Source organism: Gracilinanus agilis, chromosome 2, assembly GCF_016433145.1.
Source record: "Gracilinanus agilis isolate LMUSP501 chromosome 2, AgileGrace, whole genome shotgun sequence".
NCBI classification, from domain to species: Eukaryota; Metazoa; Chordata; class Mammalia; order Didelphimorphia; family Didelphidae; genus Gracilinanus; species Gracilinanus agilis.
Genome location: NC_058131.1, coordinates 688,180,366 through 688,199,958, shown reverse-complemented (window position 1 = coordinate 688,199,958; position 19,593 = coordinate 688,180,366). Strand labels below are relative to the sequence as shown.

The 19,593-nt window shown below is 35.3% G+C and overlaps 1 protein-coding gene across 2 annotated transcripts in view; it reads left to right on the top strand.

Moving 5' to 3' along the window:
* WAPL (WAPL cohesin release factor) overlaps positions 1-19,593 on the top strand; it is an 85,481-nt gene that overhangs the window by 37,533 nt on the left and 28,355 nt on the right. For both annotated transcript variants that reach the window (XM_044659156.1, XM_044659158.1), the window contains exons 5-6: positions 18,021-18,116; positions 19,268-19,420. In XM_044659156.1, the coding sequence (XP_044515091.1) occupies positions 18,021-18,116; positions 19,268-19,420 (249 nt within the window). The remainder of the gene's footprint in view (positions 1-18,020; positions 18,117-19,267; positions 19,421-19,593) is intronic.

Below are 19,593 nucleotides of genomic sequence, written 5' to 3'. Positions count from 1 at the left end.
TAACAGGATTCTTTTGTCCTGCTTCTGAATATCTAGCAATAAGATGATTACTGGTAGAAATAAAGTACACATGAGAAAACAAATTATACCATTTGTATAAAATGGCCTTAGTAAGAATGTGTTCAATGGAATACTGATTTAAACCAGTATTCTTGGGCATTTAAAATGTTCTAGGCAAAATATCCAGTGTTTAGTGAATAAATCATGTTACTGCATTATCTTTCCTAAATCAGTTCATTTTGCTGTACACTAAAATCTATGATATGGTTTTAACACTGAATGGATTTATTCACTTGAAATACTGTATTATAATGAAATATCACTTTAAAAATTTATTATTGCTGAATGGTTTAGAGAACAGCATTGTAGTGTAGTGAACCATTAGTGAAAATTATTAACATCTGGACATAAGCCATGATTATTGATTTTTTTGTTTGTTTATTTCTATTGTAGTCGGGCAGAACTACAGATGGTAGTTCAGGAATGAGAATCAAAACCAGAATGAGGATAATTACAGTAAAATAAATATATTCCTCTTTGGGAAGGGATTGTGAACATGAGGGACTGAAAATGAGAGTGAGTGGAAAAATTCTGAAAGGGGATTTGACATGAGGAACAAATGGAAGAATTCATTTAGGCATAAAAATGGGAGGAGCATCTTATCTTTGGAGATGCTGGGTCAGGACTTAGTAGAAAGAGACTGGAGGGAAGGAAATAGGGCTGAAAATTAGAGGGACATAGTAAGAGATTGAGTGCATAGAGCAAAGTAAGTGATTGAGTATGATTAACAGAATGACTAATACTGTTGGTTGTGGTCTGGGTTCACAGAAGCTTAATAAATGTCTTCTTGATTAAGATCTGAATGACTTGGTCTGAAGGGGTGGTATATACTTTTTATTTTTATTTTACTAATTTCTTAATACCTTTTCAAGGTATCCTCAATACACAAGATGTTTGTCTTTCTCATCCATGTAATAAATATATGGCTTCTCTTCCCTCCAGTAGTTTGTGCATTTCTAATTCGTTATGATCATAGCAAGTTTGAATTGTACTTCACTTAACATTTTTAAAAAATATAGGGAAAAGGAAGCTTTATTTGATTACAGTAAATAAAAATATTAATTGAAACTTGTTTCCCAGTACAAATTGGAATTCATGCATTTTCATTTATTGCTAATTTCTTCCTTGCTCTTTTCAGTAGAAATAAATTTATTTCTAGAGTGATGTTTCAGATTGTGCATATCATAGTTATTTTTACCATACTGTATCTGCCAGTCTTTTTATCTAATTGGTAAGGGAAGCTCTATGACTAGGGATTTCCCTGTTAAAATATGGTATCTTTCAACAAAGACCTCTAAGTTGGAAAATGAATGAGATTAGCACAGAACTTGTTTTATAGTATTGAATCTCGAAAAGATAACTTTGAAATGCATGGAAGATGAAATGGGTCACTTTTTTTAGAGTCTAGACCAGTGATTCCCAAAGTGGGCACCACTGCCCCCTGGTGGGTGTTGCAGCTATCCAGGGAAGTGGTGATGGCCACAGGTTTTAACTTTTTTTGTATTACATTCTATTCTGAGTTCAATAAATAGTTTCATAATTTCAAAATTCAATGTTTCTAATTTACACCTTTCTTTACTATATTTTACCAAAAAAGGTAAAAATATTAATACGTATGTATTTCCTTCTAATTGCTATTAAAATTAAAAAAAATAATTTCCAGGGGGCACTAAGTAATATTCTGGTAAGGGCAGCAGTAGGCCAAAAAAGTTTTGGAACCACTGGCCTAGACCTATAGGTCTCTGAGCTTCCGGGTAAATCACTCAAAAGTTAATTAATAGGGAACTGAACATAGTATAACTTATAGGTTCATGAGGCCTTGCTTTGTGATTTTGAATTACTTTAAACATATTAACTTTCTATCTCTGTTTATTTAGACTTAGTTTAAATACTCCATTAGTTTAAAAACTGAAGGATGACCAGAAAGCTTTTAGATTTCTTAAGCAGGCATGAAGCCTCACTTCCCCTCTCCCCCCATGAGCAATTTCTGTAATTGATTTAATGGGTCTTGGAAGTGATGTGACATTTGCCAAGAAATTAGGGAGAAATTGGAGTGTCCATCTTTTTCTTTGTCATATAGTCACCTTTCTGTTGCTGTTCTTATTTACCTTACCCTCCGCTTTCCATTTCTATCCTGTATTCTACTATCCACTAAGCATTTTGCTTTTGTTTTTTCAATAGGATGAATGCTTCTGTAAAAAAATGTCAGCTAAGAATTTTACTTTACAGGCAACATTTCAGAAAAATATATAGTAAAAGTACTCTAGAAACTTTTCTCATTTGTTTGAATTTTAGAGGCAGCCTGGCATAATAGAAAGCTCTCTAAAGAATAAAAGTGAAGAAAACTGAATTTTAGTCTCAGTTTTGCTTTTAATGAGCTATCCATATCTTAGATCAAATCATTTTACTTTTCTGGGTGTGCTCATAAAATTTGAATATTTCTGCCTTTATATCTAATTGTAATTTCTCTTGATATTTTGGAAGTCCACTGCTAAAAAAGCTTAATAATGGGGCTTTACTATCATTTTGGTAACTATATACCAAAGTTGTCGAAAAACCTTAAATTTTAACACTTCCGATTCTCAGGAGTTGGAAGTACTTATCTATAGTTTCCTTTTGTTGGATCTTAATATAATTTCAGGAGAAAATAAGACTAGGAAATGGAAATATTTCAACAAGATTTTGTTTTTCAGTGGTTCATGATTTCTGAATAAGAAGTCTTCAGATTGGGAGACATTCCTTCTTACATTTATAAGAAGGATAAATTCAATATCTTTAGAACTAACAAAATATTATTAATAAGAATCCTGTGTTTTCTAATATTGCTTACATATGAAATGTGAATAACAGTTTCTGTACCATATAGTACTTGAGGAACTTGGCCTTGAACATTCTTTCCAGATTGTATTTGTTTTTATGGTATTTCCATATAAGGGTTGATTAGTTTTATTGACTTGACAGTTTGTTTCTTCTATGTATATATATATTTTTTAATTCACCATGATTTTTATTTTTTTATTTTTTAAACATTTATTAATATTCATTTTTAGCATGGTTACATGATTCATGCTCCTACTTTCCCCTTCACCCCCACCCCCCATGGCCGATGCACATTTCCACTGGTTTTATCATGTGTCATTGATCAAGACCTATTTCCAAATTGTTGATAGTTGCATTGGTGTGGTAGTTTCAAGTCATGTATATTATTTTAATGATTAAAATCATCTTAAATGTGTTTGAATTATTCTCTAGCTAAAAAGGTAGATAGTAAAATTTCTCTATATGTAGACTTAAGTACCACAGGTCTAAAATTGGACATTACTGCTCTATGTTTACTTCTAGCTTTGATTCTTTATGATTCAGTTTGGTAGCTATCCTACCATACTATGATTAAGTCTTGGTTTCCATCAAGAATGCAAAAACAGTTGTGTTCTCTAGGTATTAGAGAACAGCTGGGCTTTGAATCTCTAGTTCTATGAATAGTGAAATAAAAGTAGAAGTGATCCAAGGCTATCACTGTATTAGAGCCCTGTTTTTTTCCTGTTGGTGAACTTGTAGTATTTAGTGACCATTAATCTGGTCCTGACCTTGAACCCAGGTTGTGTGTGTGCTTTTAATCACATAGCAAATTTGGGGGTAGAGACCAAATGGTGTATTTATGTCCTTTCACTTAAAAATATAAAATATATAAAATAAAATTTAAAAATAGCATAAGCAGAGGGTAGCCAGGTGGCTAAGTTAAACTCTGGCCTCTTATATGTTCTAGCTGTGTGATCTTGGGTGAATCACTTGATTCTCATTGCCTACTGTTTTCTACTATTCTGTCTTAAAACTAATACATAGTATTGATTCTAAAATGGAAGGTATGGGTTTTAAGGAAAAAAAAAACATGTCTCAGTTTTTCTCTGAAAAGTAGGGCTAATAACACCTAATCACTAGAATTGTTTTGAGATAGATATTTTATAAGCCTTTAAAATATTATGTAAATGTGAGGTCTTTGACAGCAAACTTTCCCCCCAAAATAATTCTTTATAATTATTCACAAGGTATAATGGAAATAACTTGGTTCTATTATGTATAAGATTACAGAATAGAAGAAGAGGATATAGCCAATCTATAATGTTCTTTTTAATTTATTTTGTTTCTTGCCATACTTAAAAATGCCCCATATAATTTCCCAAATTCCAAGTTCTTACATCCCAGTATCATGTTAGATTTTTATTATTTGACATTCAGGAAGAAAGGTTTCGTAATTTTAATAAACAACACAAATTCAACTTTTAGGACTCGGAAGATTTTTAGCATCTAATCTTTTAAAGTAAAGAATTATACATTTAGTTCTTTATTTGAGAAATGATAGCTCTTCAAAGGTGATAACAGCCTATTAGGTCAATATTTTTTCAATGTTCTTCAAGCTTCTGAAGTGATGTTTAATGTGATTTTATTTCAATGCTTTCTTTTGTTCTTTTTTGAGTTTTGATGACATTTGCATTTGGTAGGTCATTCTGAAGCTATGGTTCTATACTTTTAAAATAGTGCTCAAGCATGTGTTTCTTTAAAATGAATCTTAGTTGATGTAGAGATTTCATGTTGAATTACTTCATCAAATATAATTTGAGGTTTCTAATTATGAAGGTAGCAGAGATTTTGTGTTTCTTCAAGGAGTCAAATTAAAAGTACATATTAATGTACTATGTATAGTCATTGGTGATTGCATATTCTTAGCACCATATATTTATTCATATAGAGGATAGGTGCTTCTATGCATCTTTGATGAAAGCCACTGAAATGAAACTCTACAAATGTGAGTTTGTAGCATGTAGCTTCTTATTAAATATGAATTTTACATCCTATAAGAGTAGAGTAATAAGTAATGGAAGTATTGTTTTCATGACTTGGATGAAAATTATACTAAGCTATAAATAAATTAATAATAACATTTCTCTAAACATAATCGGCAAAACTTAAGATAATATCTATGATGACATTTTTTAAGTTTATGTTTCTCTATTGAGGTTGTCACAGTGAGGGGCCCAATTCATTTCACTAATAAACAAGTGACCAGTTTATACTTCTTTCTTGCCCCAAATTGGTCTATTCGTTTTTTATAAATAGTTCTATGTTAACTTAATATGACAGCTTCCTTTCTATGTGATGCTTTTTTTTTTTAAGTCATACCTTACATCTTAGAATTGATAACCAGGTATTAGTTCTAAGGCAGAAGAGTGGTAAGAGCTATAGATGGTGGGGGTTCAGTGACTTGCCTAGGGTCATAAAGCTAGGAAATGTCTGAAATCAGATTTGAATCCAAATCTTCACAACTTCAGGTCTGGCTCTATATCCACTGAGCTACCTAGCTGTTCCTTGTAGGATAATCTTTTAAGTTACTGAAAGATTAAATGTTGTATTTTTTATCCTTTACATATTCTAAGATGTTACTCTTAAACTACTTCAGGCATCAGTGATATTCATTGGTTTGGGTTGTTCCTTTACCAAAGTAGGTGGCAGTTGTTGTACACCTTAGTGGGTTTTTCTTGAATTGCTCTGAAAAAAAGTCAGTTGGCCAGGCTGTGAACCTCCCTACTTTTAAGGAATTCTTTGGAGAATCTGTGTCACCAAAGACCATGGTAATGTCTTTCAAATGGAGAAAATGATTTGGCAGCATTTTTGATGTTGGTGATGTAAAGAGCCTACCAAATCTTAGAGCTGTATAAATAAATATTAACTGCTTACCTGCCTCTAACTTCAGAAATAATTCTGAAATTGATTTCTTCTAGTTCTCTTCACAAGTGACTCTACATACCCTTACTGTGTCATATCTTCTGTCTGGCAGACTTTTCCCAGTTCTCATCTCTTGCCAGAAATCTGAATTGCTGGCCATAATAAATATAGGGTCAAGTCAGAAGACAAAAGCCAAGACTTAAGAAATTATCAGTCCTTCCTTGCAAGCCTATATAGTCTTGAGAAAAGGCTGCCAGAATCTGTTGTCCCCAAATTGCTTTTATTACATGCCCAGTATCTAGTCATCTAGATGATAAATGAATGCCACCATCTGCCCATGAATATGAAACCTGATAGAGTGGAGATCTGGTGTATACAACATTATAGCTAATAAAATAAGTTGATGCTAGGAACTAGGTGAATCAGTTAATTTCCACTGTTCACTTAAGATTTTTCTGTGCTGCTCTCCATTGGATACGAAGTAGTAGAAGATTGCTGTGGTAACCACAACAAACTGAGAACTGCAGCTGAATTCAGCTCCCCCCCCCCTTTTCAGGTCTTTTGGGAGCATGGGTAACAGTATCTTAGGGCCTTGATGCTTATTTCTCATTTTGATATTTCCTATAGAATCATGGGATTGGAAAGTAGAAAACTGAGGTTGGTGATGTAACCAACTAAAGGATTCCTTTATAATGACATACACCAGGATGAAAAGGCCAAAAGCTCAACTAGGACAACTAGAGTGCAGTTGTCATTATAAATGACATGGAATAATCTTTTCCCCCTTTACTTTCTTTCCCTAACTCATTGTGGTCACCAGTTACTTTCCCTCTATTCTGTATGTATTTGAATGTGCTGACTTTAATTTTATCCATCACCTACCTCAGGCTAAGCTCCTGAAAGGCAGGGATGACAGCCTCTGTTTTCCACTATGTCTCCACCATGTGGTATAGGAAGCACTTAGTGAGTACTAGTAGATTCTTCCTGGAAGATGAGACATTTCATCTGAACTTGCTAAAATGAGTAGGAATGTGAACTTAAGACTGAGTAAAACTTATAAGAAGAGGTCAATTTATTTCTCAGGAACATTTTTTTTTTAAACATTTATTAATAATCATTTTTAACATGGTTACATGATTCATGCTCCTACTTTCCCCTTCACCCCCCGCACTTCCCCCCCACCCATGGCTGACGCACATTTCCACTGGTTTCGTCATGTGTCCTTGATCAAGACCTATTTCCAAATTCTTGGTAGTTGCATTGGTGTGGTAGTTTCGAGTCCACATCCCCAATCATGTCCACCCCGACCCATGCGTTCAAGCAGTTGCTTTTCCTATATGTTTCCTCTCCTGCAGTTCTTCCTCTGAATGTGGGTAGCATCTTTACCATAAATCCCTCAGAGCTGTCCTGGGTCATTGCATTGTTGCTGGTACAGAAGCCCATTACGTTCGATTTTACCATAGTATATCAGTCTCTGTGTACAATGTTCTTCTGGCTCTGCTCCTTTCACTCTGCATCAGTTCCCGGAGGTCTCTCCAGTTCGCCTGGAACTCCTCCAGTTTATTATTCCTTTTAGCACAATACTCAGGAACATTTCTAAAAATTAGAGTTGTTAGAAAATAGAATACTATGCTCAGAAGGTAATGAGGTCCCAGTTGACTGTTTTCCAGCAGAGGCTGAATTATTGCTCGCATGTCAAATGAAGCATTTCCTAAAACAGCAGGATGTGATGGGATAAGTCTCACTGTGCTATTCCCTGTTCAGACAATAGGTAGATTATTATATGCCATTGCAACTTCCAGGTTTTAGGGAAGACGAAGCACTTAAAATTACTATCATGCCCTACTGCCCTTTGTCCAAAGATACTACAGAGCTTGCTGCTTGATCAGCCTGCTCCAGGTCTCTCCTCTCTTCAGTCCATTCTCTACTTAGCTATCAAAGTGCAGGTCTGACCGTGTGACTTCATCCACAGCCCAGATCAACTCCAGTGACCTTCAAGATCATAACCTCCCCCTCCTATATACTCTCAGATTCACATACACTGGCTGCCTTGTTTTTCCTGGAACATTTCCCTGGCTGGCCCCTGTGCATGGAGCTCTCTTTGTCCTCATCTCTGCTTTCTGGTTTCTCTGACTTCAAGTCCCAGCCAAAATCTCACCTTCTGTAGGATGTCTTTCCCAAACCCTCTTAATTCTAGTATCCTCCCTCAGTTATTGATTTTATCTTAGTTATTTACATGTTGTCTCCCCAATTAGGTTATGGACTCCTGGAGAGCTTTACTTATATCTTTAGTGCTTAGTACAGAGACAGAAACATAGTAAGCACCTAATAAACCTTTGTTGACTGATAAAGGTGGACAAACAAGATAAAGAAAGATCTTCAAACCATTCCTCATGACAATCTGTTGAAGTACCTGGTATAATATTGAACCTGGAAAGGAAAACTTTAGGAAGGCATTAAAGCTGCTAGTATTTGCAGGACTATTTGTCATTTGGTAAAAAATAATTTGATTTAGTGGCCCAGAACTAAGAGGTTCTATCAGTACTGGATAAGAAGGTAAATAGCTTAGAATGGAGAAGTTTGTTGGTTTTTTGTTGTTGTTGTTGGTTTTTTAAGGTGAATAGAAAGGAACTAATGGAAAGAGATGGAGATAATAATAGGCAGCATTTATATAATGGTTAAGTTTGCAAAGTGCTATATACATACATGCATACATACATACATACATACATACATACATACATATACATATACATATACATATATATATATATATAATCTCTATTGGTCTTCACAACAACCCCATTTTCCAGATGAGGAAATGATGATTGATAGACTAAATGATAAGTAAGTGTGAGGCCAGTTTTAAATTAAGGTTTACTTGAAGCCCATCAGCTGTGCCATTTCTCCTTCTAAAAGCTATGAGAGAGCTCATACTGGGATTATGGCAGAGAAGAGAAGTGGGGGACTACATGATTGACATTCAGAAGATAAAATGGACAGACCTTTACCAAAAAAAAGAAATTCAGGGAAGAAAAGCAAAATGTCTGAAGAAGTCAGAAGATGATATAAAGTTCCTGTTACCAACCGTTAATTCCCCCTCCCCCCCAAAAAAAGGTGTGATTTTGAAATTTAAGAATGTCCTGAATGCTTAAGTTTGGTATAGACTTGAGGCTAGGGAGGAAGTTTTGACTATATTGGGAGAAAGACAGGATGGGGATCAGTGAGATACAGGATAGGACTCTTGAAGTGTGTGGGGTAGTTAACAAATATTAGGCAGAGCTTAACTTAATTTTTTCCACTGCCAAGGAGAATGGCTTTTGGACTTTAGGAAACTTCACGATTTTAAGAGAGTGAATTTCCTTGAAGAGTTTTTCCTTTATGTAAAAAGTTCCTTAAGACAAATTTGACTAAAGAATACCTGAACCTGAAGTAGGAAGGAAAATCAAATATAGGTTGAACTCCTGTATGGCTTCTGAAGTTCTTTCTAACTCCAAGAATTCATGATTTTCTGAGAGCAGCAAGGTGTAATGGGAAAAGCATTTGAATGATAAGGATCTAGAGACCTGGACTATTGGTTCTGGGTTAATACCCAATCTCTAGATTTCACTTGTTACCTCTGTCTAATGAAGTACTGGACCTTTAAGATCTAAAATGAAAAGAAAATAATTTTACATTATATCGACATATAATCTGCATGGCATAATTTAAACCAAGTAGTTAAAAGTATTGTGACCCTTTTAAATTTAAGTGGAGAGTTGATTTATAGAGTTAAAAATTTTAAATATTTAATTCAAACTTCTAAAATCCTAAAATACTATAGCTTTCTAGGAGAAATATTAATTATGCCACTAGCTGATCAAGTTATAAACAGTTAGTGGACTTTATTATAAGCCTGGCAGTTGGCTAGTTTGTGTGCCATTAAATCATATAGAATGTGTTTAGCTTTAAATCATCTCTTTGTAATGCCATATAAAGTGTTTTTCTGGTTATCTGGAATCCAAACATTTAGGAAACAAAAATAACCACATTTTCCCGTGTTTAGTTTTAGCATTGAGTTTATTTTATTGTGTTTGAATATTCAAAAAGCTGAAAAATGGTTAGTATTTTACAGTGTAAAAATACAGAAGAAAAAATATGAATCTCTCAATCCAATTATAAGGAAACTTTCAGTGTCATTTATATAAAGGGCACTGTGCTACTCTGAGAGATCCAAAGATAAATATAGTACAGATCTTTTTCTCAAGGAGCTTATACCTTGATCCCCATTGCTGATTCTCTATAGTTCTTTTAAGCTTCAGTGACCTTTCCTCTTTCTAGGTTTACTTAATCCAGTTATGCCACCTACTTGGTACCATCTTGTCATGGTCTACCAAACTAGTATAATTTTCTTCACTTTATTAGAGACTTAAGTACCTGGTACGTTAGCCTAATGATAGGAACAACTCTTGGCTTCTCAGCTTCTTACTGTTCCCTTGTTGTTCCCTCCCTGGTTTCAGCAGTTTTTATAATGGAGCTTAAATACAGTCTTAGACTTTAATACATTATTACATACAGCCTTAATACAGAGTCACTGCTTGCTTTTGGAGCTCTTTTTTTCTCATTCTTGGGAAATGGGGAGGGTTGAAATACTTCAAGAGACGAATTGAAGAGACTGTTCAAGAAAGTGAGATTGGCCAGGGGGCAGCTGGGTGACTCAGTGGATTTAGAGCCAGGCCTAGAAATGAGAGGTCCTAAGTTCAAATCTGGCGTCGGACACTTCCCAGCTGTGTGACCCTGGGCAAGTCACTTGACCCCCATTACCTAGCCCTGATATGAGAGAGAGATGAAGTGATATCAGATAATTCAATGGGGTATATATAGACCCTGAAAGGCCACTAAATTTATTGAGTAATTCTAGAATGAGAGGTAAATTGTTGTAGATGTCTAGATTTTGAGTTTTTGCGTTACTAACTACATTCTATTCCTGATGATTCCGAACATATTTTGTAAAAGAGTAGCTATTCTTTGTATTTTTGTATAATTTTTTTAGTGGGTGAGTAGGGTTAAGTTGAAGGGTTTCTCTTTTTATCCTTTTTTTCTACTTTATTACAGCTATCCTTAAGTAGTCATGATATGGAAATTAAAGCATAGATAATATACCTATATTAATATGATTAGATTTTCTAATAAAGCTTGAGGTTCCCTGTTTAACAAACAATTTAACTGTTAATTTTTTCTCTCAATTCTTATTCTACTAATTTAATTGAATTGGTTTTTATTTCCACAAGATTCTCAGTCCATTTCTAATACTTTAGCATATTTCATACATTATCTCAATATTAAAGACATTTATGGGTTATTATCCCTGCTTTCTAGATGGAGAAACTAAAGCTCAGAAAAACATAAAAATATGTTTGTGTGTATGTCCAAGGTAGATTGTGGGTCAATTGGCCCAGAAGACTTAAAAAAGGCTTCCTACTTCCTATCAATAAAAATACGAAATTCTTAACTTTAGAAATAACTCGTTGATTTCTTAGCATACTCTCCATTGAAACCTTTTAAATATACCAAGCTAATGCCATATCCTTAGCTGGCATTGAGAATTTGCTAGTTTCCATCAATTTCCAACTACATTTATTTCTTGCCAAGCCTTACCTCTGAATTGTCAGTTTTTAGCTAAACTTTATTTGGCTTGAATTCTGATTCTCAAACAGGCCAATCTAGGTTGGGATAATTAACTTTTTTCCCCTCTTCCAGCTGTGTTTCTTTTGGCTTTCCATTATTCTACCTATAGCCATATGTATAACATAGGTTATTTTTCATACTGTTCTTATTGAGTTTCTAATTGTAAGAGCAATTAGCATATCTAGATTTTTAAAATCAGCCATTGTTTTGTTACATTACAAATTACAGAAAAAAGCTTAACCTTGGAGGAAGGTGTATTTCAGTTATCTATTTCTCTAGTTCCTTTAGTTGTGTGACCTTTTCTTTAAATATACAGAGCACTATGCCAAGGAACAGAGTTTAGATAAGATATGTATGTTTGTCTTCTCAGAGTTATTAACAGGTCTGCATAATGCTAATGAATGAAATTAACTGCTATTTTCTTTTTGGGTTGGGTATTTTCCGTATATCTCATGTCAGTCAGTGTCTCTTGTTTTTGTTGCTTTTATATCATTGAGTTAAGCTATAAATGGCAATTTGGAAATATCTGTTTTGGAACCTTGGGAGGATAGGACTACTACATATTATGCTATTTTCTAAGTAAATACCACCTATCAAACTTATCCTATCCAGTAAACATGAGGGAAAGATTTTAAGTACTTTTTAGAAAATCCAAAATTCTGCTTTTGGTAATGAGATCTATATCCTGAACTCCAGACTCTTCCCCTGAACTCTTGCTCATCAGTTGCTTCTTGGACATTTCAAACTTCATATCTTAGATACATATCATATGCGATATGTCCAAAACAGTTCTCTTTCCCTAACCCTGTCCTTCTTCCACAGTTGCCTATTTCTGTTGGAAGAATGCTGGTCTTCCGGTTCATAACCTCTTCATTATCCTTGAATCCTCACTCCCTAAATTCTATCCAGTCAGGTGCCAAATCTTTCTGCTTTTATTTCTACAGCAACATTAGCTTCCTGCCTCTTGATTTCTACTTTGTTCACAGAGCTATGAGGAATCCCTCTTCCATAAAACTTAAATTGCCACCATCTTCAAGAATCAAAGAATGAAAGCACTTATTAAACACTTATTATGTGCCAGATACTCTGTGCTAGACCATAAGATACTCCCTGCCTACATGCAGCTTATGTTCTAATGGAGGAAGACTGTACATAAAAGGGGGAGATGGTTAGAACAGGGCCTTTAAGCCATTGATGGGCAAACTTTTTAAAGAGGGGGCCAAAGGAAAGGAAATGCTCATCTGTCAGTCTGTTTCTAAGACAACTCTTTTGACGTTTCATTGTATTGTATCCTACTCATTGTGTTCCTCAGATTAGAAATAATATTGTGCTGCCAGATGGAACATTTCAGGGGGCAGCATCTGGCCCGAGGGCCGTAGTTTGCCCGTCACTGCCTTAAGGCATACAGAGGGAGGCAGTTTGGGGGATGTTGGAGGAGAAATGACAAGGAGTCATCATTCTAGGCAAGGAAAGGCCAAAACTTAAATGTTGGGATTCTAAGCTATTCCAGGGGTAGAGTCCGTGGTTCTAGTGGAAGGGCAGTCAGAATTAAATGAACAGAATATAGGCCATGTAATTTTCCTATATGGTGGCTGGAATGTGAGGTCTATCCAGAAATACATAATTTATTAACCAATCACTATGTGTCAGGCCTTGTACTATGCTCTGGGCGTAAAAATGCAATACCCTTAATGCTTGTGTTTTAGTTGGGGACTGGAAAAAGTGATTGAAAAGAGCATGACAGAAGGTGACAAAAGTGTAAAAACCTGAAGAGTTACAAGTGGAGTGGGGAGTGTAGAAAAGATAATAAATAATGGAGACACCAGGGATATTATAATAAATCTAAATGATTGTGGGTACACACACTGGGGTTTAGGAGAGACAGGACCAGGACAGGGAGACCAGAACAGCTAAGCTGCTCCTAACTGACAAAGGGACTGTTGACCAACTGCCACCACTGGGCTAGAGACTTTGAACACCAACAGGCAGGTGAAGGTTTTAACCAAGTTTAATTATATTTAACTAAAATAGAGGTGGGAAAGGGATTTCTATACTTAAACCCTAAAAGACAAACCCACAGGGGCAAGGGAAGGATTTCTCTACTCTAATCTAGTGATCTAAGCAGGCAGGGCCCAAGGAGCTGTGCAGTCTCTGGGAAGCTGATTCAAGCCTGGTACCAGCCAGACTTGAACAGCACAGCTATGGATCAGAGGGGTGGCTTTGAGGGTTCTCACAGTTTTCCAAAGAGGTTCATAGGATGCCAAAATCCTAGATGGTCCAAGATACCAAGTAGAGTGAGTGAACTTGAGGTGCTGTCCACCATGTCTCAAACTCCTCCTCTGCTTGGTTCTGCTCTGTAGGTCGTCTCCTCTTGCTGGAAATCCACCTCCACTCAGGATCCCAAGGAAATCAGGAAGCAAGGTCTGAGATCTCCCTGGGCTGGCAACAGTTTGCCCACCACTAATGGAGTCTCTCTTTCAGGGCACACACACACTTCCTGCCCCTTCATTCCATCCTAGAATACACCAGACTTCCTGCTAGGTCAACCTTAATACTTAATTAACTAATCTTCCTTACAACAGGAGGAAAGTGAACATGGCTGGTCCTGACATTTTTCTCAATTGGAATGCTGACTTTCCTACTCCTCAAACTTTTAAAAAATCTACTTTATTTATTTGCTCCCTTTATAGCTTGTATATTCTTAAATTTGAACTTCTCTATCAAGAAGTAAGCTCTTTCTGAGTAGGAATTGTTTATTTGTATGTTTTCTGGCATATAATAGATGCCTAGTGAAACATTGGTGATTGATTTTCACACTCAGGAAAAGAATTGTCTGTAAACTATAGACCAATAAGCTTGACTTTGATCCTGGCAAAACTGTAGATTATATTGTAATAATGCGATTAGTGAATATGTAGAAAAGGAAACTATTGAAACCAGTCTGGCTTCTTTAGGAGCAGGCCATAAAAGAAAAATTTTACTCCTTTTTTTTTTTGATAGGCTTACAATTGAGGAATTGTACACACAAGGTGTTTACCTAGTTTTAGCAAAGCTTTTGATAAGGAGAAATTTTAACTGAATGATGGTATAGTGAGATTCAAAACTGGTTGGATTCCAAATAGTCATTTGTTAATGGTCCTTTGTCAGCCTGGAAGAAAGTCTCTAGTAGTATGCCCTGTACTGTTAGCTTTTTACCACTGACTTGAGTGAAAGCATGAGTTGCCTACTTCATAAAACTGGAAAGAATAGTTCCCACACTGGATGACAGGACAGCTAGTCTTGAACGTTGAAGTGAATGAAATAATGCAAAATTTAATCTAGATCCAATGCAGAATCTTAGATTTGGGTTAAAAATGTTGTACTCCATAATAGTTCACATTTATGTTTCATATTCATTATTATATTAATTTGTTCCCCCAAACAGCCTTCTATGTAAGGTGGATCCAGCTATTGTCTCCATTTTATAGGAGACTGAGGCTGAGATAGTTAAAATGACTTGCCCAGGGTTATAAAGCCAGTAAGTATCAGAGCCACCTTTTTTTTTTTTTTTAATATTTTTAATATTTTTAAATTTAATTTAAGATTTTAATTTTTAAATAAAACCCTTACCTTCCGACTTGGAGTGTATTGGCTCCAAGGCAGAAGAGTGGTAAGGGCTAGGCTAGTGACTTGCCCAGGGTCACACAGCTAGGAATTGTCTGAGGCCTGGTTCTCAATCCACTGAGCCACTCAGCAGCCCCCAGAGCCACCTTTTGAATCTCCCAGACTGTCAAAAGTCCAGTCCCAGATCCATTATACTCTGTGCTTTTCCCTCACTGGATGAGTTAGTATATCTTCTCAGTATATCTTAAGAACATTTGGTGATTGTAGTCTTCAAGCTCACAGTCAGTAGCCTGGAAGTCAGGGAAACAAGTGCCAAAGTACAGGGGCACATGTTGTAGTCTCATTGGGTATCCTTTGCAGGACTGTTGTTCAGAGTTGGGTTCTTAAGTTTCAGGAAGGATGTTAAGTGGTAAAAGTGTTGCAAGTTAATTCCATAGTAGATTGGGTTGAAGGAACTAGGATGGTTTAATCTGTATACAGGGTCACTGTATTTGAAGGACTTGAAATGTGGAAAGAAGGGTTGGCTTTGTTCTGTTTGACTCCATTGTGTAAAATGAAGATTATGTGAATGTAGCATAAAGGCAAATTTAGGTGCCATATAGGGATCCTCTGGTAGATCTATTGAGGCCCCTAGTGGAGAAAATGGGTTTCATTTACTTTAGCTCTTTAAGAAAAGACTAAATGAAGATTTATTGGGCATATAGAAATCATTCTCAGGTGCGGTTGAAATAAAGGGCTGCTGAGGTCACTTTGACTCTAAAAGAGAATGATTTTGTGACAGTTATAAGTTTTCAGTTTTCCTTTTTCCTTTAAAATTTGTTTTTTTTTTTTTTGTGTGTGTGTGTGTGTGTGTGTGTGTATGTGTGTGTGTATGTGTGTGTGTATGTATTGGAAGTTATTTTGAAATGCTATGAAATAATAAATCCCCTCAGGCATAATAGTAATTGTCAGTTTAGATAAATATCCTTATGGTTCAACAATGTCCTGCACCCATTGGCATTTAAAAATGAAAGCCAAATTGCATCCTTTTCTATGGAAGAATCAGTCAATCCTCATTATCCACAGATTCCATATTTAGGAATTTGCCTACTTGCTAAAATTTATGCTCAGTGCTTTTGTGGTTATTTGAGGATATGGGCAGAGTATTAGAAAAACTGAGTGATTCAGTGTGCACTGTACCAATTGAGATTGAACAAAGTGATGGTCTGCCTTTTGGTTTCAGCTTTCAATACTGTAAATAAAAGCCCTATTTACCCCCCCCCCCCCCCCCCGAATTTAGATCTGTTTCTCACATTTTTGTTTTCACTGTTTTAAAATAGCTCCCAAATGTTATGATGAAGTACTGTCTAATGTTTTTAAGCACCAGAATACTGTGATATGCCTTATAGAGAAAAAGTATGAGTTCTAGTGCTTGTTACTGGTCTTGAGTTCAATGTTAATGAATCAACAATATACATCCAGGAAAAATATGCAGGTAAGGCTGCTTCAGGAACTTCTAAATTAAATGTGACCAAATAGTTTCTAGAATCTGTATTTCCCCCAGGAATAGTGGCTCATTATTTCTACTTTGGTGTTTCTGGAGACTTCACTCCCAGTTAGGTTGGGAATTAACACTGTGCTCATTTGTTAGATTTCCCATAATGTTTTCTTGAACTGAGCTGTATTTACATTGTCTGGTTATGTAGAAATTAGCATGTTGTTTATTAGTTGATCTCTTACCATGTAATGCTATCTGAAAAAAAAATAAGATATAGGTTTTATTTCTTAAATAGTGACTGAGAACATCAAGGTTGAAATACTGAACTGGACAGAAATATTTCAATAGCATGGTGCATAGCTTTTTAAACTACTTCTCTTAGCTACTTTTTCTTATTTTTACATTCCGTGAGAAGAGCTTGATACTCAGCAATTAGCTTTCCAGAGAATTGCTTAAAGGAAAAAATTAAGACTCTTAGAATCATTTAGTCTTAGAATTAGAAGAGAAATCATTAAGCTAATCCTTACCCTTGAAATCTCCTCTATGATATATCTGATAAATTTTTTCTACTTCCATTTTGATGGGTAAGTCTTTTGTAATCCCTCTTTCACTCAAATTTTTAAGATAGTTATCAACCTGATCCTCAAAGTTTTCTCCAATTTCTTTCACTGGCCTTTGGCTCATTTTTTCCCCCCTTTTCAGATATGGGGTCATAAAATTTAGTGTTAGAAGAGGGAGACTAGAAATAATGTAATCCAACTCCCTCATTTTATAGCTGAGCAAATATGACTAAAGCCAACTCTGGTTAGTTAAACAGGTAGCAATGGTCAGAATTAGGTTTCAAACCCAGTCTTTAGCTTGTAAAACAAATGCTTTTTATAGTGTATCTTTTAATAATTCCATGTGTGGTCTGACCTAAACAAGAATACAGTGGTGTCATTTTTCTCTTAGTCACTGCTGCTACTACTACCTATTATTATTTTAAACCCTTTTGTTTTATAATTTATATTAAGTATCAGTATTCCAGTCCTGACTAGCTGCCATTGCTCTCATCAATGTAGTTGATAACATCTTTAGCTTTTTTTGGCTCTCGTCCTACTTCACTGATGATTCATTAAGTTTGTACTATAATCTCATTTCCATGAATTATTGGCTAGCCATACTTCCCCCCACCTTCCAATGCTGTACTTTTGCAGTTGACTTTTTTAATACAAACATAAGACTGCTAGGTGGTTCAGTGGATTGAGAGTTGGGCCTAGAGACTGGAGGGGTCCTTGGTTCAAATATTGCCACAGATGTGCCCTAGTAGTGTGACCTTGGGCAAGTAGACAACCCCCAATGCATAGGCTTTACTAAGTTCATTGAAGGCAAGGAAAATTTCTTTACTGATCTTTATATTTCCCTTGGCAGCCTTGTAAATAATTATTGGATTGTGAAGTTCACTTACAAACTAACATGGAAACATGATGAGTTCTTTCTTTTTCATTTTTAGTCACCTACAAAAGCTGTATATAATGCTAGACATTGGAACCATCCAGAATCAGAAGAACTCCCAGCCCCACCAGTATTGAAAACTCAGAGTGTCGCAGTAAGTAATCTTAATCTTTGTTCATCTTTAATAGTGGTATGGTTGCCGCAGACCATATCTTAAAGAGAAGGAATTAAATTTTAAAAGAAATTGAGAAAACTATATATAGGGTAATTCATTGAAGTCTGGAAAGTATAGAAGTAATCACAGGAAACATCCATGAATTAATGAATACTTTTTAATTTTTTAGTACCATTGTAAATGATATTTATAGTTTGAAGTTTCTAATGAATTAACCATTCATTTGAAATTAATGTACATGCTTATATTTAACCCCCACCATCATCAATTCCATTGAATTTTGTGGATATTTTAGGAATATTGGATTTAGGTGTTAAGGAAAAACCCTCAAAAATACTAAATGTCTCCAAATTGGACAGCTTTTGTTTGTAATGTAGTGAGTGATATGGAAGACAAATTCTTTCAGATATGAAATGACTACTACAGAATCAAGAATTAAATTACAAGGCTTTCCCCCCCTACCTTTTTGGAGTTATTTATTTATTGCAATACTGTCTTCCAAATATTAAATTATACTTCCTCTATTTCAGTAATAGTGGCCTAATTTCAAACTTTTTAAAAGTTGAAACCTATTTGCAAAGGGCTATGCTGATAGGAAACCTCTGAATTATTCTTTCTGTAAAAACGATCAACATATTTATGTTCTGCATTTAATAGTAAAATTCTAGCTATTTGGAAGTCTTGAAATATGCGTTTTTCTTCATAGTTGCAATTTGTGGCTGAGTTTTTTTTTAATAGGTTTTTTTCTTATTCCCTTGCTCTCAGCTTTCATTTCTTGATACAATTGATGTCTTTCTGTAGCAACTCCTTTTTATCCCTTCTATTTGCTACTTCTAATCTGTTTTGGGCTTGGAAACCAGATAGCCAAAGTAATTAAAATTCTGTGTAATATAAGACTAAATAGGTGCTAAGTTTAAGGGCCGTTCATTAGTAAAGTGCATGAGCTTTACTTAGTGCATGGACTTCATAATATCTGTTTTGGCTGCTCAGAGGCCTTTTTTGCTTCCTGTTTCTCTTCTGTGTTTCAGATGGGTGAGATTGCCGGATAACTAAGTTCCGGATAAGTGTGGTGTTACTCTATATGTATGTACATGCTTAGAACAGCTAATTTAATACCTTTTTATTAATAGGTGAGGCTTTCTTCAAAGGAGGCAATTCAGAGAGATGATGGAGTTTTTAAGGCTCCTGCACCACCACCCAAAGTAATAAAAACTGTGACGATACCTACTCAACCCTACCAAGAAATAGTAACTGCATTGAAATGTAGGAAAGAAGACAAAGAAGTAAGCAGATGTGTATGATTTTATTTTAGATGAGGGATTTTTGGATATAGATATTCATTGGCCTTATTTTTATCACAGATACTGATTTGGTACCCTGAATAGAAACAATCATAAAACATGTAACAAAAAATACAACTTGTCCTTCATTCCTCAGTATTTTATAATACATTTGT